Genomic DNA, 24,502 nt, shown 5'->3' on the forward strand with positions numbered 1-24,502 from the left:
GCAGCATCTCAGAGCCGGAGGGAAGCAGCGCCTGCAGAAACGCCATGCGCATTTGTAGGGAGGAGGCGCGCGGCCAATGCTGCAGCCACTCCGGCCAAAGAGGTCAGTCCGTGCCTTCCTCTGAAAGTGAAGGCGGGGCAGGCAGATCGGGGGTCTACCGGCAGATCTCAGGATGCGTTTCAGCAGGGATTTGTGTCCCCCAATTTCTTCCCTGCCGGAATGAAGATAGTTTGGACTAGCCAGAAGTAGATTAAAATAAAAATAAAATTTCTGGAGAACTCAGAACTGTGAGCTCCCACAGCCAGTTTTGCTGCTTAAAACAAATTCCTGGAATCCGAGCGCTTTTGCGCCTGGGTCCGCGTGATGGATGGATCTGGGGATTCTAGTAAAACACGCTCAAAGTAAACACCACAAGTCCGATGCTCGCTCGCTCGCTCCCGGTCTAAGGTCCCTCCCTCGCCCCCTTATCTCGCCAATCCACTTTCTCAGGCAGGAGGAGACGTCTAGCCAGCTTGCCCATTTCACTCTGGTTACCAAAATGGATTGCTCCTGTCTACGCTTCTCCCTGGCGCTGTTTGTTGGGGCAAGTGCAACACTTTTGGAGAAAGGATTGCAGTGAAAAAAATCTGGCAGCAATTATTCAGCTGCCCTAACCTTCTCCTTTTAACGTCACATGTTAGGGAAGATTGCGGGGATGGGAAAGAGAGGAGAGGCGGTTTTCTGTTTTTTGGTGGAGGGAGTTTCAGTCAAATCTGTTGAACTTCCCCTTCAGTGCAAAGCCCCTTCTCTCCTGCATAGGCTCAGATGCTGCTAAGGAAGCGCATCTTCCAGGGAAAGAGAAATGATTCACTCGTATCTTGTCATAAGGGGTGGGAAGTGAGGGGGGGGGAGGAGGAGGAGGAGGAGGAGGAGGAGGAGGAGGAGGAGGAAAGACAGGATGGTATAAAGGAGGAGACCAGACATTGCTCTGCCAGAGTTGCTCTGAGGTCCTGGGAGAGAGAAGGAGTACACACTCTTCTTCCCGCTTCTCGTCTGCCCGCCTCTCCTGATACTTGAAATAAGAGACTTCGCCACCCGCAGGTTCCAGAGGAGTAAATATAACAAAGAGGGTCTCTTTCCCCCTCCTCCTTCATATTTTGCAAAGGTGAGTGCCGATTTTCTTCCTTAACAAAAAGCATTTTTATTTTTTTACAATCGGTGTTCTTGCCCCTAGAGAATCCAGAGGGCGTAGCATTTTAAGTGAGAATTCTAAGCCTGATCCTTAGAGATCAGTCTCAGGGGCTCTGGAGATTTATAGCCAGTGAATTCCGACTCCTTCCCCTCATCTGCTTCCTCTCAGAGGGATGGTGTAGTTTTGTCCATTTTTGCTCTGTGATTTTATTTTTGTGTCTTCTTTTTGTGTGTAATGCTTTTATTTGCTTGCATTTTCAGCCTGCTCTTTGGATTACACCCAACTTAAGTTAGAGCTAGGCCCATTGAAATGACTGGACACCAATAACTTGGGTCCATTAATTTCAATGGGTCTACTCCCAAGAGGACTTGCTTTTTTAAAATTTGCATTTATGTCCCACATTTTCTTCCAAGGAGCTCAAGGTGGTATACATGGTTCTTCCACTCCTCTCTTATTCCCCACAACAAACCCTGTGAGGTTGAGCTTCATGACTAAGTGGAGATTTGAACCCTGGTCTCCCAAGGTCTAAGTCAAATGCTCTAACCACTGCACCATACTGGCTCTAGATACATCCTTTGAGAATTTCTTTATTTTTAAAGAAAGTGGCATACAAGTGCAATTATTATTATTAGATGCAGCTGAAATTAAGTTGTATTTCCACTTTGTTTTATAGCTGTGTATATTTTTTTAATGAAAAGGTGCCTGAGTTTATTTATTAAATGGAACTCACATGCATCCACATCCATCCATGCCAGCTCTATGAAACTGAAAGAGTGTGACTGACAGGCTCATATCTGTCCACTTACGACTTGAACCCAGTCCAAAAGCCAACCTTGTGTCTGCTAGGCTATATACATGCTCCCTCACAAGGCTGAGTCCTTGGTATGTCTGTCTCCTGAACCAGATCATTTTTGCTCAATGTTTTATGGAACACAGCAGAGCATCTGCTGCAATCTTCACCTCTCCTCATCTTATGCATGGATAACCTTTGTTCCATGTGTTGCCTGCTAGTAAATGCTTCAGTGAAGATGGCTAAAGAATCTACATTGTGCTTGATTGTAGGCTTGCTGCAATCAATGCACCTAAAATTAGTCATGCCCATTAACTTCAATGGGTCTACTCTGAGTAGGGCCAGCATTGCATACAACCTACTTTCTCTTCCTCCCACATTAGCTCATTTAAAAACTGCTGACTTGAGTGCCAATAGACCCAAGATGTAGTAATTTGAATAATTGTTGGAAAATATTGGATAGTTTTATTTATTTATTCTGACATTTAAACCCCATCTTTCCTCCCAGGAGTTAAGATAGTCGACATAGTTCTTCCCCTCTCCCATTTCTTCCTCACAACACCCCTCTGAGGTAGGTTAGGCAGAGAAACAGTGACTGGACCAATATTCCTAGATGACTGAGGATTTGAACTTAGATCTCCCAGGTCCTAATACACCACACTGGTTCTCAGCAATAATGCATTTAACTGTCTAGATATTGGATGAGTTGTTGTTTCAGGAATGGAGGGAACCTGTGGCTGCACAGATGTTGCTGGACTCCAGCTCCCTTTATGATAGGATCATACAACATAATCTTACACTGAGTCAGATCATTGGTCCATCTAACTCAGTAGTGTCTACACTGGCTGGCAGCAGCTCTCCAGGGTTTCAGGCAGGAGGTCTCTCCCAGCCCTACCTGGAGATGCCATTGGGGGAAAGAGCCTGAGACCTTCTGCATGCAAGACAGAGGCTTTTCCACTGAGCTATGAATCTTCTGGGCTGGTGCTGATGAAGGGTAAAGTCCAACACTGTCTGCCTTAAACAAGCTGCTACTTGTGTGAAATAGCAAGCTGCTTACAAGTTATATTAAAGCAGCACCATTCATTCTAAAGCTGGCACATCCTAACAGGCTTGCTTCCATCTATTCAGCCCTTCTGAAACTCCTCACAGATGGCAGTCTTCAGCAGATTCACACGACTTAGGCTGCTATCCTGTAAATACTTACCTGAGAGTAAGTTCCATTAAACGGTGCTTCTGAGTAGACATGCATAGGACTGCTCTGTACTAATCCAGGGCTATGCATGTTTACACAAGCCTAAATCCTACTCTGTTTGGTGGGGCTTGCTTACTCCTGGAACAACATGTACAGGATTGCAGCTATCGTTGGTTAAAATATATTTTTGCGGGAACATAGCTGATGCTGAAGAACAACTAGAGAACATGTTGTTCGTTTTGGTTAATGGTGTAAGAATTGCTAAATGCAAAAAGGAAAAAACAATATCCTTAACTAGTCAGCTCTTCAGTGGGTTGCTATGTACTCTTAAGAATCAGAAGGGTTGACTATTTCAGCCAGGGTAGAATGAATAGGCTTCTATGGCCTATCCTATGGGTTGATTTCAACATGGGACAAATCTGTGTGTTGAGAATGTGAGTTCAGCATGGGCTGCTGTGGCTGCTGGAAGGATTAACCCCATCTCCCAGTTGAGAATTAACCATTATCTGTTTACTGAGCTGCACAGTTCAAATACCTATCAAGTTTTTAAACAGATCTGTAATATGGAGACAGGGGTCCCCAACCTTTCTGGAGGGAGATTGGGGGCACATTTCAGAATCTGTCAATGTACCCATTTCACAGAAGACAAACTGACAATGCACAGAAACCCCTCCTCAAAGAGCAGGCAAAACATCTACATTCCCTCCCCAATAAAATACAGACACAGGGACACAAGAAGCTGCCTTATACCAAGTTAGGTGACTGGTCCACCTAGCTCAGTATTACACTGACTGGCAGTATCTACACTGACTGGCAGTGGCTCTCCCAGGTTTCAGACTGGAGTCTCTCCTGACCCTACCTGGAGATGCCATTGATGATTAAACCTGGGACCTTCTGCATGCAAAGCAAGTGCTCTACCACTGAGCTATAGTCCTTTCTCCAAATCCCAGTCCTCAGGAAATCTCTTTGCAAAACCCCAAAGCGATGCTCTGAGCTTAGCACTTGGCCAAGCATCCATCTGATAGTTTCACCTGTTGAATGCTGTGCTCATGCACGGATCCACCATGCCTTATTTTCTAAGAAGGCAGTTTGCTCTTGGGAATCGGAGCTGATGGGTCTCTGTGCAAGAAGTGCGGCAGAACAGGGGCTTCTTTTATTGGCCAATCCTGCCTCAAGCCAGGGGTGTGGGGTGACTCTGCTTTTGTTCCCAGATCAAATATCGCTTCAGCTGATCATAGCAAAGGTTTCCCTTTTGTTCCATCCCTCCAGATTCTTTTTCCACATGAGGCTTCTCCTGGGTCTGCACCAGGAGGCATTTTTTCTGCCGACTCATGGCTTTCTGATCCATCCCAGATGTTGACGCGGCATCCGTAGCCTAAGCCCCACGGATTGAAAAGGAGGCCATGCTCCTACAGTTTCCTCCTTCCTCCTCCCCACTCCCACCCTCTTGCTTAAAACAAAAGCAAAGTTTATTCAGCTGCCTAGATGGCAGCAAGATCCTTTCAAAAGAACTTCAGGCACATACCAAAAACTTCCAACACAAACACAGTTTTGTTTGGGCAATTTTCTTTTTGGAACGCATCTCAAATGCTGTGAGCCCACGAGAGTTTGATTTGAGGGGTCGGTGGTGGTATAGAAAGCCCTAAATAATTGGGAGCCCAGGTATACCAGAGAAAGGGCCTCTTCCAGGCATACCCTACCCAATTATTAAGAGCCTTCTGGTGATCCCCTGCTTGCTATCTCAGCTGGTTTGTATGTATGTTGCTCTTCTTTTATCCCAGGGGAAGAACCTTTGTATTTAGCCTTTGGGGCCATCCTTCTTTGCTGACTCTGCTACTTTTGCTTTCTTGCACTCCATTGTCTCCTGCCAGCAACAACAGCGAACGAACGCTGCTCCTGCTCTGCTTTTGTTTCTGATTTAAGCGTGGTTCCCAGGAGTGCAGTGGCCAATTCAGAAGCACAGGTAGATACCTTCATGACAGCCACCGTCAAGTCCCCTCACACCCTTCCAAGATTATGCAGCTTTCTAAGATTCTACAACAATATTATCATTATACAATATTAATAATTAGGGGTGCTTTGCAACAATCAGTGCAGAACCTCCATGTGTTGCCGTTCAGCTATTATTTTCTGTACACATACATGGGCAAATGACTTGGAGCAATCCAGCATCTTCTCTTGGAGTTACACGTTTTCCATGAAATTCCCTTGTTTGGATCAGAAGCGGCACACCATTCTTTTGAAATGGAAGCACCTTCTGTTCTCAGTGTTCCTAAATACTTAGCTTTGGCTCAAAAGGCTCCCATTTCATGCTGACTGGACGCTGGAGACAGGGACCCTGCTGCAGAAACCCTGGACCACGACCCCACTGATGCTGCCAGGCTGTCACTATTCTTAGGTGGGATTCAACCACATACTGGCAAATACAGGTTGCACCATTGCCAGTCAGTGAGGACATTACTGAGCTAGACAGACCAATGCAGACTCCTTAGAAATGTAAGAAGAGCCTTGCTGTCATGGTAGCCCATCTAGTCCAGCATCCTGTTCTCATAACATCCAACTGGGAATATCACAGGCAGGTCACGAGTGGCATCAGTCTTCTCCCTGCATGTTATTCCTGGTGACTGGCATTCAGAGCCATACTGCCTCCAATAGTGTCGGCAGAACCAAGCATTATCCTCCATGAATTGGCCTGATCCTCCTTTAAAGGCATCCAAGCTGTTGGGCATCCCTTGGGAATGAAGCACAGCAAATCTTGGAGGAATGTGGTGTTCATGGACCCACCACCTGATGAGAAGTCTGGTCTGTCAGGCTTCTCCCTTAACCCCCCTCCCCACTTTAGCGCAAGGAATGGGGAACCTCTTCCTGACCCACCAGGCACCTGACCCAATGCTGCAGTGAAAGGCATGGTTTAGATTCAGGGATGGGGGATGAGCAGCTTAGCCATTGTGCTACATAATTGATTGATTGAGAGAGAGAGACAGGGGATCCTGCTGTGGCTTAATGATCTCGAGTCTTCCAAAGTGAATAGCGGGTCATTCCTCTGCTTCCCTGCACAGGGGCACCTTGAAAATCATAAGCTGGGAGAGAACTCTGCTTCTGCTCCCCTTTATCACAAGACAGAAGAGCAGCGGCCAAGCTCCCAGCTGGAGGCCAATGCTAGACAGTGCTGTTAGCTTAAGCTGCATAAAGAGCAGACAGTTCCCTTCGAGGTCAGGATGGGATAAGGAGGGGAGAGCAATTAAAGTGTTTGCCTGTCCCCACATCTGGATTGTGTGTGACACAGCAGGACTTTTCTCTCTGAACGTATTTATATGGGGCTGCATCCAGTGTTGCCTTTCAGCTTGCATGGCAGACTTCCACTGGCGCGATGGGATTCCCCCCCCATCTAAATTCTCCCCCACAGTCCCACCACCATACACCCTCAAAATTTTCTCCAGATGGTTGGAGAACCTTTTGAAGCAGATTTTTTGGGGTGTGGGTTTGTGTGCATGAAGAGAAGGGGGACAGGAAATCCCACTGGGCAAGAGGAGTGTCGCCCATGCAGTGCTGGATAGCATTGGCTAGGTTTATGACGCTCTTCCTCCAGGTTGCTCTGGGCAGCATTCATAGGGTCCACCAAGCAGGGATGGAAGGGTCAGTCTAAGCTCACCCCATTTCGTTTCTTCTTCTACCTTGATCTCTTTAATCCGGTTTTGTGCAGATTTCTTTGAAAGAATGCATGAAAAGATTGCATTTAATTTGGACACACTATTTGTACACATTTCCTTCAAATGCACATTTTCCAATGTTTTCCAGTGCAGTTTCCCCATAAAACACTTGCTTGAAATGCATTCGAACTATAAAACATGCATTTTTATAAAAAATGTGCAACCTGCATTGCAAAATTCAAAGGGGTACAAAATTCAGAACTGCAGTTTCAATTAAGTTCAGGACTGTCACATTGAAGTCTGCTGCAAAAGGAAGGCCAAACAACATTTAAGGGTGTGCCTACTCCACTCTTTAAAAAATAAAATAAAAAAAATCTCTGCAATAACCTGGTGAGGAAGGTTAGCCTAAGAGATAGGGACCAGCACAGGTCATGGAGTGAGAGGGATTCAGACTCAAGTCTCCCTATTCCTTTCTGAAGGCGGAGTGCTGGACTCGAGAGAAGGTTGTGGTCTGATCCAGCAAGCAATATAAAAGGTGCCCTGCTGGCCTATCCAGTCCAGCATCTTGCTTTTCACTTTGGCCAATTAGATGTCTTTGGGAAACCCCCTAGCAGGGCATGAATGCAATAGCCATCTCTTGCTGTTGCTGTTTTTGGCAACAGGTGTTCAGACCAATACTGCTTCTCAACAATAGGGATTCCATACAGCAGAGCTGGAGCAGAGCGATAATGATTTTGTTCATGCTTCTGTGCTTTTGGGGAGTTAAAAGCTGGTCAGGAGGCTGAAGTTAGAGCTAGATTAGGGAGAATTGCTCAGAAGCAGGATCTAGGCCAGGCATAGGCAAACTCGGCCCTCCAGATGTTTTGGGACTACAACTCCCACCATCCCTGACCACTGGTCCTGTTAGCTAGGGATGATGGGAGTTGTAGTCCCAAAACATCTGGAGGGCCGAGTTTGCCTATGCCTGATCTAGGCTCAGCAGAGGAAGCTTGGGATCTTTCTTCTTAAACCAGATTCCATTCCACAACCTTGGGTTGATCCTCTGAGCCTTTGGATTCTGGAGAATGTCAAGGAATGTGAGACTGGCCGACGAGTCAATGCTTGCTTGGCGCGTAATTTCATTATTTCATTTTAAATCATGTCATTGCTGAAATTCCTGGTTCTGGCCACTGTCAGTGACAGGATACTGGATGACTTGAGAGGGGAAAGAGAACTTGTGGACGTTTTGGCCAGTCTCTTTGGCCAGTGTTTACCTCTCTTCTTCCACAGATTTTTATCAGTCTTGAACCAGCTCCTCCTTTTAGAGAAGCACTTTCTGCATCTTGTAAATTACTCACGCAGGACACTGCAAGTCACTCAGCACTCTCAACCGGAGAGAGGATTGTCTCAGTGTATTCTTTTCATAATCCCTCTGAGAGCTGGTTCTGACACATGATGGTTGCCATCTGGAGGCTGCTTTAAATTGGTCCACGTGGTGGTTGTCATCACGTGGAGAGCTGCTTGCTCTAAAACAGCTATCCTAGGTCTTAGACAGTGAGATGGTTCCCAGAAGCTCTGCTGAGAGTTCTTAACGTAGGGACCTACAGCCCTCCAGATGTTGTTGGAGACCATGAACATCTGCAGGGCTGCCAGTTTGCTGCTTTTGTTATAAGTGAACTGGATACCTTTATTGGGGGGGGGGGACAAAGCTCAATAGCAGAGCACCAGCTTTGAATGCAGAAAGCCACAGCTTCAACCCCTGGAATCTACAATTTGAAGGGGATAATTTAGCCAGGTGATAGAGTAGAATTATTTCTAAGACCCTGGAGAGCTGCTGGCAGAGAAGACAATGGGCAAATAGTCTGACCAGATAAGGCATCTCCTGCAATCTCAATAATGCAAAAGGTGTGCTCGGCCACTGGACTTTGACACCTGTCCCCCAAAATTAACTGCAGTGGGTCCCTAAATCTGATAGATGGCAGGAAAGGATTTTTGGTGGGTGTAAAGGAACACAGGAAGCTGACACCGTTGTGTGCACTGACTGACGGCAGCTATCCAGGGTTTCAAATGGGGAACATTCCCAGTCCTAACTGCATGCAAACTATAGTTGCTCTACCACAGAGGTATTCCCCACACTAGATGCATGGTTTATGTAAACTGGGAGGTTGCTCCCTACCTGTTCTAAATGGGTTCACACTCTCCTGAAAGGGTGAACCACGTAACTTGGAGCAAGCTCAAGCTTTGAAGCTGTGCTTAGGAAAATGGTTTTGGGCGGTCACTCTCCTATATTGTTGGGCCTCCGCCAGGCTTATCTGGTTCTAACAGGTACACAGATGCATGCTGGGCTGCTGCCCTTTAAATCCCCACAATTCCCTTTTAAATTAGTGCTGCTCCAGAACATTGTGGGAAACTAAATTGGTGGCCTCCATTGAGGCAGGTGTTGCTTGTATGATCCATTATTATCTGGTATTTCCATTCAGAGACGAATAATACCTCTGGGAACAAAGAGACAGCGGTCACATTCACATCACATATTTATACAAATATGGATCCACTTTAAACAGTCATGACTTCCCCCAAATAATTATGGGAACTGTAGTTTGCTGTTCAGAGCTCTCTTCCCAGAGCTGCAGTTCCCAGAGTTCCCTGTGAAGAAAGATTGATTGTTAATTCCCTCTGGGAATTGCAGCTCTGGGATGGGAATAGGAGTCTCCTAACAGCTCTCAGCACCCTTAATAAACATATAATTTTTTGATGGGTGGGGGAAGCCATGACTGTTCAAAGTGGTTTTAAATGTGCTTCAAATGTATGGTGTGGATGATTGCAAGGACAATACCCTGTCTGTTAACATGGTAAGGTCTAGCTGCTGGAAGGATTTAAAGAAAATTGGCTGAGGTGTCTGATCCTGCAGGCTCTCCACCCTCAGTGTGCCTACATAAAGCAGCTAGTTTGATGCCTCTTGTGTGTGTGTGTGTGTGTGAGAGAGAGAGAGAGGGAGCGCCAACAAACATTACATCAGATTGGCACATTGCTCCCTCTGTAACTTTACTGCAGAGAGAGCAAGCGAGCAAAGGCCTGGCCCTGTTTGGGAAAGAGAGTCAAGACGGCCTGCGAGGTCTGATGGGGCGGGGGGGGGGGGAATGGACGCGGCTTATGGTAACCATCTGCTTCCCTACCTAAAAAGCTGTCCGCCTTGAGCAATGGGCCAGGCTAAAAGGCCACATTGTGGACGCTTTACAGAAGAGCATCTATTTATAACCCCCTCAGAGAAGCCTCTGAAAGTAGGAATTGTTCCCCTGAAGTGGGTCAGACTGTCTACAAAAGTAACAGCTTGAGGTTAGCCACACCAAGCCAGCCTCTTGCTTGAGTGGGGTTTTGCAGGAGGGTGTGTGTGTCAGTTGGGCGACGAGGACAGGGCCAAATAATGCTGGAAAGAGAATGAGGTTAAGGCAATATTTGCCCTGAAAAAAGTGAACTCATCGGCCAGGAAGCTAACGGGCACATAGTTTGAGAAAGGAGAGGGGGTGGCTGCCTTAGGTTTATCAGTGACTGTTGGATGGGGAGAGAATGAATGGTGGGGAAGATGCTTTAGATGCACAGAGCTTAGAAGGCAGGGGCCCCTCTAAAGGGAGCTTGTTTCAAAGAGATTTCCTCTTCAGGGGAAGAAAATCTCAATCTCCCTCTCCCTCCCTCCCTCCCTCTCTCTCTTTCTTCAGCTAGAATTGCCTAAAAAGAAATGTTTCTTGCTAAAGTTTCCCTCAACTATACAGAAGTGTCAGCCTCCAGATGCTTGGATTTTAATGTTTAATGTTTTTATGACAAACACTATACTTGGAATGTTGCACTTCTGTGAGTTTTGCCACATGGTTCTCCCACCAGACAATGTGTACGAAAATGCATATATTTGGGGGAAATGTGCATAAAATGCATAGGTTTGTGAAAATCTGAGGCAAAAATGCTTCCCTTTTGGGGAAAATGCATACAAACATATGGGGGGGGGGGAGAGAATCACACTACGATGCTGACAAATTTCCATGACGGTTTTTCTCCTTATATACACAAAAGTCACACTCTGCAGTTCATGTGGTCGTGGAGAGGCTGGGAACTGCTCCCCCCACTCTGTGAAACAAGTTTAATGAAGGGAAGGAGGTGCTTGATACAGTGGTTTAGCAAGTAACTGTCTGGAGTGCCTCCCATCTTCTTTAAATGGGGGTGGGGTTTGGGGTGAGCTGTGGGGGGAGAGGTGAGGGGGTAAGTGAGGTGTAAAGGGAGGGTTGGTCAGGTGCAAAGGGAGGGCAAACAGGTTTTTGGGGTTGGCAGGCAGAGCAAGCAGGAGTGGCAGCCCCCAGGTTGTTGATTTTTAAATATGCAGATTGCTGTGGGAATGTGAACTGAATTTAAGGCCGGAAGAGTGAGAAACAAAGAGAAACTGAAATTGACAGTTCGATTCGTCCCAACTTCAGTTATTATATATGATTATATGTACATATATGATTATATGATCTATGTATATGATGATATATTTCACAATATATCATATAGTGTGTTATAAGAACATAGTGCATAAACAAACAAAAAGAACCATGTAATCAAAGCATAGCCGAATAAACATGCGTGCTTAAACATCAGGCGTGGCGATGAAAATATTTTATCAGGAGCCTGGAATGTTGGAAATTTTAGCAGGGAAAGTACATCTCTGCATGATGGCATTATGGCTTTGGGTAGAAAGTCTAGCTGAAAAGTGTTTGTTCATGTGTGAAATGTATGGGTAGCATCTCACTGTGAGGGAATCTGATTGTGCGTACGTGTTGCATCAAAGCCATTCTCCATCAGTGTTATCACTGATTTAGGGCACATCCAGGCATCCTTTTGTGTCTTGGCACTTTCCCTGGGGAAACCCACATTGTATCACTGAATCGGAGCAAATGGCAATCCACAGAAAACCTGGTTGCTTTGATTCAGCAGTAAAACACAGGTTTTCTGGGGAACTCACTGGGACAAAAACCTCTCAGACATGGAGCATTAAAGCCCGGACTACTGCCAAGAAACATGGTGCAAAAGGAAGTCTGGATGAGCCCTTAGTGTAGGCTTGCTTTCCAATGGCCAGCTCTTTCCATTCCAGCTGCCTTGAAGAAGGAATGTCACAAGGTCTTTGTATGCAGTGTTGGCTGCAGCTCAGTGGTAGAGAAGTTGATTTGCATGCAGACTGTTCCAGGTTCAAAACTAAGGCAGATGCTTATGTGCTCTCTAAGTCACTGTTTAAATGTTCAACATCTCAGATCCATCAGGGCTCATCTTACATTGTTGCAGCTAAATATCTTTTTTGCCCAACTCCATTCCCAGACCTCACTGATACCATTCTAGAGCCAGTCCAGCACCCTTGTACATGTCTTTCCCCAGCAAAGTGACATATAAGTAATAGAGTAAATAGGAGAAAATCCTGATGCTTCCTTTGCAAAATGGATCTTTCATTTGCTCTGATATTGCTGGTGACAGATTTTGGGAGCTGGCAGAGGGTCCTGCGTCTGTTTTTCTGCCAGGCAGAAACAGCTCATAGCTCATGGCTGACCTCTTCAGCCTGGCTCTTTGGGAATGTCTGCTGTCCTTTTCCATTTAAGATGGGATTCTTCTTCCATGATAATATTTGGCAGGACCACTTCTCCTGTCTGGGCTGGTGTGGAAATCAACAGGGATTGGGGCTATTGAAGAGATTATACAGGGTATAGATTGTAAGGGCATCTACTTTACAGGCAGAAGGTTCCAGGTTCAATCCCTGGCATCTCCAGGTAGGACTGGGAGTGATCCCTATCTGAAACCCTAAGACTCACTGCCAGTCAGTGTAGACAATACTACCAATGTCTAGGACAGCCTTTCTCAACCCCAGATGTTGTTGAACTACAACTCCCATCACCCCTAGCTAGCAAGGCCAGAGCTCAGGGATGATGGGAGTTGTAATCCAACCACATCTGGGGACCCACAGGTTGAGAACATCTGGTTAGGCAGAGTGAAGCATCCACCTCTGGTAGCAGATGCTTGGTGCAAGGGGTAGTAAAATCTCAGAGGACAGAGTTTGTGTACCATGCAGCCTGCCTTTCACCTAAACTAGCTTGCTGCCCTCAATTACAGTAAAGGATGCTGTCATCAGTCTGGAAGTTAGAGCCCGTTGCTAGCACAGTTGGCTCCTGAATATGTCATGGGAAGGTGCCATCTACTCCTTCACCTCAGACATCAAAATGTCTTGGGTCAGCCCTGTCTGAGAGGAGAGGCACTGATGTGGGAATGAACCAAGTAATGGATTGCTCTCATGTCGAATGAGAATTCTGCCATTACCCCACCCCAAAACATAAATGACCTGCTCTGCTGAGGCCCCCATTCCATGCAGCTAATGTCAGAATGGGCAGCTAAATCTTATCGCAATAATAATAATAACAATAATTGGAAAAATGTAAGCTTTCCGTTTCATTTAATGGAGAAAAACATGACAGCTTGAAGGACCCCATTTTATAAATTGGGGTAGAGAAACTTTTTCTTTTCTTCTTTTCCAATTATTTTTTATTGAGTTTCAAAGATGTTAACAATTTAACACAAATTTAAAATAATTTTTATAACTTGATTTCCCACCCTTCCTCCTTTATGTTTCCATCCCCACCCTTTCCTGCTGCATTATATAACATACTTTTATCTGTTACATTTTCCCTTCATTACAACTAATTATTCATTAGGTTAAGGAAACTTTTTCAAGCCACATTCTCTTCTGAGGGAGACATGCCAATGGTGGGCAGGGTCAGAGCCAAAAGTGGACAGAGCAGTGGATGTGAATTTTACCTTTTCTCCAGGACAGTAGTCCTAAATTCTTCACACTCTCACACCCTCCATTCAAGCGAGCAAGAAACATCAAAGTTCAAGGGCATGTTTCAGCCAGCCAGAAACATAAAAGGGTGTGTGAAATGGGGATGGTGAGGGGTGTGGCTAGGAAGAGGGTGTGGCTTGGGTAGTGTCATGAAGGCCAGACAGAGAAGCCTAGAAGCCCAAGAGCTTGCCCAGTGTTAGGCTGAGAATAACTAAACTTTCTTCATTTCCCCTCTTCATTTTCTAGATCTGTTGCACAGACCAGAAGACATCCCTTTGAGGAGTGTTTCTTCTCTCATCCCAAATCCACTGAGCAGAACATGGCCAGAAGCCCCACTCCGACTTGGACTGTCGTACCATTTGGGCTACTCTTCCTAGTCCATGGAATCCATTGCTTTTTCTTGCCCAATGCTACCGAGCTGGAAAGCATCCTCAGTAAATACCAGGAGGAGGAGCCCCACTCAAGGACCAAGAGAGCCATTTCTCGATCGGACAAAGAAGAGATTCTAATGCTTCACAATAAACTGAGAGGTCAAGTCTACCCTTCAGCATCCAACATGGAATACATGGTGAGTTCAAAATGATAAGTGAGGCTTAGCTCTGCCTCAGAATTTCCCTTCCACTCCTGCTCCTTTGTGTGCCAGACCCAGAAAAAACATTTCCAATATGTAACATAGGGTTAGGGAGGAATTTGTTTGGACCACCTTTTGCAGGGGACAGGTGCAGCTGAAATATGCCCTTCACCAGATTTTGCAAAGCTGGTGTGATGCTCAAAAACTACAAACCCCCACCCCCCAAATATGTATTTTACATATGTCACAGGTGATGCATTGGAAAGCACTGAAAAGTGGGTATTTTGGGCAAGAAAGTGCATGCAAAATTTGTATATGTTAAATGCAGACTTTTCCTGTGTTCTTAAAAAAAGAAAGGAAAAAGCATGGAAGATAAGAGTGTGACATGTGAATGTGGAGAAACTGGCCCACTGAAGAGAAGTAACATTTTTATGTGTTGCTCTGTCCACTTTTGTCTCTGGTCCTGGCCATCTATAGCATGTGGTTCCCAGAAGGTTGCTCAGAAGGAAGTGTGGCCCTCAAGCTGTGGCCCAGCTTCATAACGGACACCTTGACTTAGGATGGGAGGGAAGCATCACATTTTGGGTGCCATCCCTGTATTGACTGTATCTCCATTCTTTAGCCTGGCCCTGGAGACTAACCTATTTTTGGTCTCATCTAGGCCATATGCCTGTTAACAAATTCCCGTAACAAGGAGTTTCTCCTTTAAGTGGTTTCCTGAAGCAAATTCAGCTCAGATTGCAGCTTCTTGAGTCATTGCAGCTGGAAAGGAACTGTTAGTAGGTCAGGTCAACCCAGGGCTACCCTCTGCATAGTTTGGTTATTCACTCAACCTCTCTTCCTAGAAAAAAAAGAAGGCTCTTTTGCCAGGGCTCTGTCATGGCCTCGCCTGGCCAAGCTGTGAAACTCAGGGTGGAGCTATGCTGATGAGGAGGGTGGGTCTACACTTGGTGCTAAATGCCTCCCAATGAATTCTGGATGAGAAAGTAAAGCTAGACGGGCTGTGAATATGGACCTGTTGAGCCCAGTTCCCTCCCTAGAGGGTCCCTGAATAACACAGAGGGCCAGTGTGTAGTAGCAGCCAGAGTGCTGGACTTCAGATAAGGAGGCCTGGGTCCAAATTCCTGCTCAACCATGAAGTCCACTGGGTGGCCTTGGGCCCATCAAGATGGGCGTCCCTGATTCAGAAATGACATATTCTGGAAGAATGCCATGTGTCTCAGCCGGCTTGTTTGAATGTCCGCTATTGAAAGTGATGATGCATAGAACATAGAAAGCTGCTTTATAGGGCCCAGACCATTGGCCCATCAAGTTCAGTATCATCTGTACTGACTGGCAGACGCTGACTAGGGTTTCATGCTGGAGTCTTTCCCAGCCCTGCCTGGAGACGCTGGGGATCAAATCGGGGACCTTCCACATGCAAAACAGGTGCTCTACCACTGAGCCAAAGCCCTTTGATACACATCTAAGGCTATATACACCCAAGGTGCATTGCTCCTCACTCACCCTCCTCTCCCTCCCAGAGGCAATTTAGGTGGCACAAGACCATTTCTCATGTTTCCCTCATAAGAACCAGAGGTGAGTTTCTCACCTTCTGGGGAGAAAAGGAAGCACTGTTGTTTTCTTCAAAAATAGCACCTTAAAAATTAGATGTGGTGAAAACAGGAAAACAAATATTTTTAGCCCAGCAGCTTTCCAAGTCTTTTACTATTTGTCATCCAGGTTTTGTCAGTGAAAGAGGAATGTATAAATCCTTTCCAAGAAATTCTATTACACACAGACAGACAGACACACACACACACACACACCCCTTAACACATTTATGTGGAAACCCTAAGACTTTGGAATGCGTTTGACATAAGTCCAGTTTTCCACAGACTAATGAGTCAGAATGTGAATAAGCGTCCATGTGCCCTACCTTATAGAGAGCAGTTCTCTCTTTGAAGGTGTCCTCTGTTGGCAGGAGGAGACTCCTCTGTTTGATTGTCCTGTCTGCTCCATGCCTGGTTTAAGGTATATATTTTAAGATTTTATATATGGATGTTTTATGATGGCCTATATTTGTAATGCCTAATAAAGGTTTGGTGATGTAAGGTGGTTTAAGGTAAACAACACTTAAGAGGGGAGAGCAGGTGGGTCTTGATGTTGCCCACCAATAATTTGCAGCACCTTGGCAACAGTCAACAAGAGCAGGCACACTGGCCACAGTCTTCCTTGCTATGTTGCAAAGTCTCCTGTATGTATTTAAATAACTAATTCTTTTAGTTAATTTTAAAGCACTTATAAGCCACTTAATCTTTTTATAATAAGCGGCATACAATGTGAAACAAAGAAACAATATCATTAAAACAAAAGTACAACCTAAAACCAGCAAAACAGCAACATAAAAGCATATAAAAAATGAAAAATAAAATAGGAATTGAGGGATTTATTTCTTTTGCATCTAAATGTATAAATTAGCGTATGCCAATATTATGCAGTTTGGCACCTTCTTCATTCTACTGTAATGGGTTTTCTCTCTTTGGGGGTGGTGTTGATGTATAAAGGACTACCCTAATTAGGAAGCCAAATTCTGTGATACTACAACAAAGAAGGCTGGTGTGCAGGAGTGGGAAAGATTTCTTTTGCTCCATGAAGGCTCAGATCCTCCAAAAGATCTGCTTTGTGGGCTAAATTTGAGAGATGAGTGGGGTTGCCCACTTGTCAAAACTCCTTGTGCTTCAATCTGAAAAGGAGAGGGAAAGAGACTTTCATCTGTTCCCTTTTAAGCTCTAGATCTCTGCAGCCAAGCGCTTCAAGGCAGTCTCCGCACTTCACCCATCTCCCCACTTAAAGCAAAGGGCTTTAACTTCTGAGATTAAATCCTGCCGTCTGGGCTGCAGGATCCTGTTCCCTGCTGGAAGCAGGTGCTGTGGCTGATACAGGATTAATAAATACACTGTCTTCCTACACATCAGCCAGTGTCAGCTGATGGGCGAGTGGGCACGATTTATTGCGGCAAAAGCAATTCAAGTGTTTCATGGAACCTGATGGGAAACATGGTCCAAAAACATCTGGAGGGCCACATGTTACCCATCCCTGGATTACCTTTCAGTCGCTTGGCATGGCTCTGCTAGAGTCTTGCACACACACACACACAATGATAATCTTTGCAATGAAAGCTAAGATCCTCAGGATGTTAAATTGGGTGTGATCTCTTGCTCTCCGTAATTTGGTGGCCAGGTGCACAAAAGACATGGTGTCCCCGTCGTGTGCAGTCTCCAGCTGCAAATCTATTTAGAATCACAGCTTCAGTTACGGCTGGGCAGACAGCAGGCGGTTCCAATGCTTATGAGGGCAGAAATGGCTCTGCTGCTTCTCTGAAAGTAAACACGCAGCTGAGACGTATTTTCCTTGGCTTTTGGGTTCCTTGCAGCTCAGCATTGCAGCAGCAGCAGCAGAAGACTCTTCAGGCTAATGTCTATTTACTCATCCAGCATGGTTACAGCTTTATGTTTTGCTTTCGCTCGGTGTGCTTGTCTCATGTGTTCCCCGCCCCCCCTTTTTCCTGGGGGCCATGAAGCCTATAAAAGAGTCTCACAGACCAGGCAGAAAGGCCAACTCTAAACGACTCTCCTGGGGCTGGCTCATAATCCGCCTTTCATCGAGTCATATTTACCTAATAGGACTTGGAAATCATCAGCGTTCACCTCTGGAATACAAACGGAGCTTTGAAGTCCTTTGTGTTTCAGTGCAAGCAACACACAAGCCAGTGAGTCCTTGGTGCTTTTTTCCCCTTTCAGTCCAGGAGCTCCTCCGGAGAGGGGATTAGCAATCGCAAATGATTTTATTTTCTGCACGCCCATAGCAAATGCTTCCAACTAGAGCTGGTGCTAATTTGAAGCGTGTTGCAAGAACATGTGTTCTTGGCTCGAGTTTAACAAATCCCCCTCCCCAACTCCTCACCATGCTTTGGCTCAGAAAAGCTACACGATCTAAGCATGGGATGTACTTAAATGACCCAAACACAACGCAGGGTTGCCAGAAAGCCAGGTACTTTTACCTTGTCTTGGCATAGGCTTGGTTTACATTTATGTTGAACCAATGATTCGATGCTGCACTGCCAATTTTATATGCCTGTGAAACACCTCTTTTCTTTTAAAGAAGAAAACAGTCTCAGTAAAGCCGAACTCAGTGCTAAGTCCCAATTAGCACTCTAGCACAAGCATGATGATGATGATGATGATGCTTATAGCACAGGATTGGGGAGCCTGTGGTGCTCTGGTTGTTGTAGGGCTCCTAGCCAGCATGGCCAGCAGTCAGGGATGATGGGAGCTTTAGCAGTGCACTGGTTTCCTCATCATCCCTGTGTTATCATAAAAGTCAGTTCCCTTGGGGGGGGGGAGGCACCAACCTTCCCATAATTTCCATTGTAGTCACCATATGATGTCCATAACTATTTCATTATTTCTCCGCAATTACAATTTATTTCCACTAAAAAAGAAAAAGAAATAATGGGATGGATTTTTTGGGGGGCCAGCAATTCCTCCCTAATGCAATGCATTTCTGTAAGTCACCTTCACAAAGAGTCAATGGTGGGCAGAATCAGAGCCAGCGACTGGCAGAGCCAACTGATTCCAGTTTTGTTCCAACCTGCTTCCTGCCGAGTTTTACAAGGAGCAGTGCTGAGACGGAGGAGGGGGAAGCTAACAGGCAGTACCACCTCTGGACTGGTTGTTACGTAAGACGGCTGGGCAGGTGGATGCAAACTGAGGGTGGACTGAGGTTGGTGGGTCAGTGCCCCATTCACCCCAAAGCACCAGCCTTCACTGGTTCCAGTTCTTTCCCAATCTTTCTGTTGTTCAGGCTGCAAGTGCTAGTCTTCCTGCATGACCTCTAAACAGTTAAAGCAACCTTTTCCCACAAACTGGACAGGATGCCCAATATGGAAATAACATCATGGTATAAGCACTTCTTCTTTTCCTGGAATGCAAGGATGCTCTGCAACATTCCTTATTGAGACACACTCAATGTGTTGCTTCTTTGGGTTTAATTCTGAGGCTTGGTTGGAAAATGCCACCATTTTCATTTTGCCTCCTCTAATGCCTTTCTGTCTTTCTTCCACATAGAGATGGGACGATGAGCTGGAGAGATCGGCTGAGTCCTGGGCCCATGAATGCATTTGGGATCATGGGCCTGCCACTCTCCTAAGGTCTATTGGTCAAAATCTGGCTGTTCACTGGGGCAGGTAAGATGTGTTAATTGTCTTATGGTGTCTGTGCTTGCTGCCCTGAGCTCCTTTGGGAGAAAGGGTGGGATAAGAATTTAACTATGAACAGAGATAATGAATGAATCTAAGATGGCTACCAAGCCAAGCAAGGCACAGTTTTATACATATCTACTCATGAGCAAGCCCCATTGAATTCAATGTGATTTACTAGTACGTAGTTAAGTGGTTGTAGTATAGAAGCCTTTAGACCACGCCCATATGGCAAATTTACAAGTGTGTGGGCAGTTCAAAAGCACGTCAAAGTGCAAGTAGATAAATAGGTACCGCTACAGCGGGAAGGTAAACGGCATTTCCGTGTGCTGCTCTGGTTCACCAGAAGCGGCTTAGTCATGCTGGCCACATGACCCAGAAGCTGTACGCCGGCTCCCTCAGCCAATAAAGCGAGATGAGCGCTGCAACCCCAGATTCGGCCACGACTGGACCTAATGGTCAGGGGTCCCTTTACCTTTAGGCAGGGGGAAATGCCATAGGAAGGTTTATTCTAAATACACGTCTTCTCTCCACACACTCTTCCTATCAATAGAGCCTCTGCATGTGTTGAGCTTCACTCATCAATGGAAACATGTTTAGTTTCCCACTGCCAATGTGCAGCTTTTAGATGCCCCCCTCCTGGTCTGTGCCAGTGGCTCAACCATGCAACAGGGAGCAGCATTTAAATGTCTCTGATATGTATCCTGGTCTAAATGCCCGGACCATTCATACTCCAGGATTGCAGAGGTATTGTTGGCACACACATTTCCTATGTGTTTGTGTGTTTTTTTTTAAATTACTCTGTGCTGCATGAATTTTCTCCATTAGGAAGAGTGCTGGTGATGTGTTGCACGCAGGGAAATGGTCCAAAAAGAAGCAGAAAGTCAGTAGCAAGACAGAAGCCAGGGCAGAATCTTCTGTAACCTACAGAAATCCATATTTGGTGACGGAACACGACGTCCAAATGGCTAAGCTCCTTAATCCTTAGTGTCAACCCATGTCCTGTTAGGCTCTGTACTCCCCACTTTGGGTTCATTCCCTGATTGTGAGCACATAACGTGGACTAAGCGGGAGCGTACTTTCCATAATCCCAGTTGAAGGCTTCATCCTAACACTGCACTGGGCAGGGTAAGAAATCATGCTTGTTGATGCAGCCGAATGTTTTTGCCAGCTCCTAATTTGAAGAGCTGGCTGCCAACTGGAGAGTGGGCTGAGCTCCACTCCCTACTTTCAATTCAGGGTTTATATCTTTCACTTCCCACACAGCCTAATGGTGAAGTTGTTATTTATTTTGCTACACCTGCAGCCTGGTTAAAAGAGAGAGTCCCTGAGTTTCTGAAGAGATTTTACTTTCTCTTCACTAATGTCCCCAGAGAATGAGAGGGCTCCTAAAAAGAAACAGCGTGGGAGATTTCATGCTCAGAACTTTATAATGCAACTCACTTTGAATCCCATTTTTAAGGGGGGGGGGGATTCCATTCTGCTCAGTTGCTAAAAGTCACCAGTCCCAACCTGCCCACACTTATACAATTCTGGAGTCAGTCCAGGGCTCATCTCCACTTCTTTTCCCAGCAAAGTGGCATATAAAAAAACCTTGTGGAGAAATTCTCAGTGCATCTCTTGCAAGATGGGAAACAGGAGGCTAGGCTAGACTGGCCCTGGTCTGATCCAGCTGGGCTTTTCTTCTGTTGTGGATTCTTGGCAGTGCAGGAAAGGTACTCTGCCATAAATACTCAAGAGAGGCAATGGTATTCTCTGTCAAATTAAGAACACAAGAAGAGCCTGTAGGACCAGGCCAATGGCCCATCTTGTCTAGCATCCTATTCTAATGGTAGCCACCCAGATGCCTGTGGGAAACCAGCAAGCAGGACCTGAACACAAGAGCACTCATGCAACATGCAGCAACTAGTATTCAGAAGCATGAGTGCCTCTGACTGTGGAGGCTGAGCATAGCCATCATGGCTGGTAACCATTGATTGCCTTCTCCACAAATTTGTCATCTCCTCTTTGAAAGCCTTCCAAGTTGGAGGCCACCACTGCCTCCTGTGGGAGTGAGTGCCATAGTTTAACTAGGTGCTGCAGGAATAAAAAGTAAGGGACCCCTGACAGTTAAGTCCAACTCTGGGGTTGCGGCACTCATCTCGCTTTACAGGCCGAGCGAGCCGGCGTTTGTCCACAGACAGTTTTTCCAGGTCATGTGGCCAGCATGACTAAGCCACTTTTGGTGAAACCAGAGCAGCGCACAGAAACGCCATTTACTTTCCTGCCGGAGCAGTACCTATTTATCTACTTGCACTTTTGGCATGCTTTTGAACTGCTAGGTGGGCAGGCGTTGGGACCGAGCAACAGGAGCTCACCCCGTCGCAGGGATTCAAACCGCTGACTTTCTGATTGGCAAGCCCAAGAGGCTCAGTGGTTTAGACCACAGCGCCACCTGCATCCCTTGCTGCAGGAATAGGCGCTGCCTTTTATCTGCGCCGAATCTTCCACCAGAACTGGAATATATCTTTCTTTTCCTTAGGTATCGCTCTCCAGCTTTCCATGTCCAGTCTTGGTACGATGAAGTGAAAGATTATACCTATCCCTATCCCCACGAATGTAATCCCTGGTGTCCAGAGAGATGTTCAGGACCGATGTGCACCCACTACACACAGGTAAGGGAAGCGGGACGGGGCTTCTGTTGGAACTTGCTGCTTCTTGTTGCAAGTCTGCCAGATGTGGGCAGATGTGAAAATGCTAGGGGACTGATCTCATGCGGCAAGTGTTGACATCCTTTGTGCCCTTGTGCCCATTTGCAGGTGGTCTGGGCAACGACAAATAAGGTTGGCTGTGCTGTGAACGTCTGCAAAAGGATGGATGTGTGGGGCCAAATCTGGGAGAATGCTGTCTACCTGGTCTGCAACTACTCTCCTAAGTAAGGAATTGGGAACGGGGTTATAGATTCCTTTCTGTTCTCCTTTAAAGGGGAATCTAACAAATTTGGGTTTTCTGAAACAACATGTGAACTGAAGCACAGCAATCCTTTGAAATTCACACTTTTCTGAATGTTGCAATGCAATTCTCCAGCCAAGTAATATGCACAAAAGGAGGGTAAAGACTGCATATATTAGTGAAAATAATATGTAAAAATGCAATTGATTAGGTGCCAAAATGTGTACATTATGAGGGGGTGATGAATTTTCATGAGGACTTTTGTTTTCAAACAAACCACAAACAGATGTGGATATATGGAGAGCTGAACTAAAGGCTGGAAAGATGAGAATTTGATAGGCACTGATTCACCTGTCCCTATAAGGGATGCAAGTTGAAGTAATTGCAGTTTTGTGCATATTTTGTCTCAGTTGGCAGCAACTGGGCAGGCTATTTCCACCTGTCTTTCTGGTTATGAGTAATGCCAAAGCTCAATGAGTCAGTTAGGGACAGTGGCACTGCTAGTGACATAAAAGACAGGGGATTGTATCCAATGTAACGCTAAGTTAAAGTCACTTAGTGGTATACTTATCTGCTGGCCAAATGTGTTGCACCAGCAGAACATTGTTGTGCAAGCAGATAATCAGATTGCTGGTAACGTTGTTGCACAACAGATTGCACAATCCATTGCTAGAGCAACTGTTACATTCAATTTATCTGTTGCACAATATTTAAAGTCACCTGTCTGCTGGAGCAAGAGCCCTCATGCTTGCAAACACTGGAGAACACTGGAGACATCCCCATAGTGTAAAGACCAATGTTGAACACCAGGCTGGGTTGAGGAAATGTAATCAGTTTTGGACCCCACCAGTGCTTCCATCACTTAAGAATATAAGAGGAGTCTGCTGGATTAGACCAATAGCCTGCCTACTCCAGCATCACAGTGGCTGGTCAAATGCCTATGGGAAGCCTGCAAGACAAACATGAGCACAACAGCACTCTGCTCACCTGTGATTCCCACCAACTGGCACCCAGAAGCATAATACCCCTGACAGTGGAGGTAGAACAGAGGCATCCTTAATCCGAACCTTGAACAGGCCCACTTGTGGGCATGTTTGTATCAAAATGGCAGCTCCTGCTCCTTTGAATGTTTTGAGAAGTGTGTTTCTGGACAGGCGTGGCTCAAACGTAGGTCTCTCACCTCTCCTGAAGACAAATTTGGTGCTGAGTGATTTCTGCCCAGTAAGGATGAGTGGGTTAGCATGAAGGAAACATTGTGTGAGTCTGATGTTCCCAGACACTGGCAATTTGTCTGGCTCACACATCACAGCTAGTATTTTGGATCTCTTGGAAGACTCTTCGGAAGCTCTCCAGGACGGGGAATGGAACATGTTCCTGAGTGGGGAAGACCTGAACATCCGTGCTAAGTTCCTCCAGCCACCTGAATGTCCTGTGAGGAAAGAAATGGAGGCAGCCTTGACTAACAGCTTTGTGGAACTAGCGAGGGGGAGCCAGTGGCAAAAGCCCGTCAGTGACTGGCTGGTTGTGAGGTATATAAAAAGGCAGCTTCACTTCTGAACTCTGCCAAGTAATCGCTAGAGTGCTGCTCAACTATACATTTGTGGAAGGGGGTAATCTTTTCCCATATTTACAGTAATCTATCAATGAGTAAGTACAGTAAGGACATTCAGTTCTTCCGTAGCTCCACGGTGCTTAGAGGCCTCAGGAGGGTAAAGATCCAGGCAACTGGCCTGGAACAGTCCAGTGAAGCAACTGCATATGTTAAAGTGTGGAACAGAGGACACTTGAGAGAGGAGGAATTAAGGAACTTTCAAAATGTGTGCTCACTTTTCAGAGGCAACTGGATCGGAGAAGCACCTTATAAAAACGGCAGGCCGTGTTCTGAATGCCCGCCTAGCTATGGAGGAAGGTGCCAGAATAATCTCTGTTACAAAGGTACGTGGTTAAGCGGTTTGCAAGATGTCAAGAGAATTGGCATATGTGGGACGCGGGTGGCGCTGTGGGTAAAACCTCAGTGCCTAGGGCTTGCCGATTGCATGGTCGGCGGTTCGAATCCCCGCGGCGGGATGAGCTCCCGTCTTTCGGTCCCAGCTCCTGCCCACCTAGCAGTTCGAAAGCACCCCTAAGTG

The 24,502-nt window shown here is 46.0% G+C and overlaps 1 protein-coding gene across 1 annotated transcript in view; it reads left to right on the forward strand.

Moving 5' to 3' along the window:
* Positions 1-528: 528 nt before the first annotated feature.
* Positions 529-24,502, forward strand: part of CRISPLD2 (cysteine rich secretory protein LCCL domain containing 2) — a 45,469-nt gene continuing 21,495 nt past the window's right edge. The window contains exons 1-6 of the mRNA XM_083454634.1: positions 529-1,144; positions 13,879-14,200; positions 19,312-19,430; positions 21,964-22,096; positions 22,241-22,356; positions 24,208-24,308. Coding sequence (XP_083310760.1) covers positions 13,952-14,200; positions 19,312-19,430; positions 21,964-22,096; positions 22,241-22,356; positions 24,208-24,308 — 718 coding nt within the window. The 5' untranslated portion in view covers positions 529-1,144; positions 13,879-13,951. The remainder of the gene's footprint in view (positions 1,145-13,878; positions 14,201-19,311; positions 19,431-21,963; positions 22,097-22,240; positions 22,357-24,207; positions 24,309-24,502) is intronic.

Source organism: Podarcis tiliguerta (assembly GCF_965153285.1).
Source record: "Podarcis tiliguerta genome assembly, chromosome: 8".
Taxonomy (NCBI): Eukaryota; Metazoa; Chordata; class Lepidosauria; order Squamata; family Lacertidae; genus Podarcis; species Podarcis tiliguerta.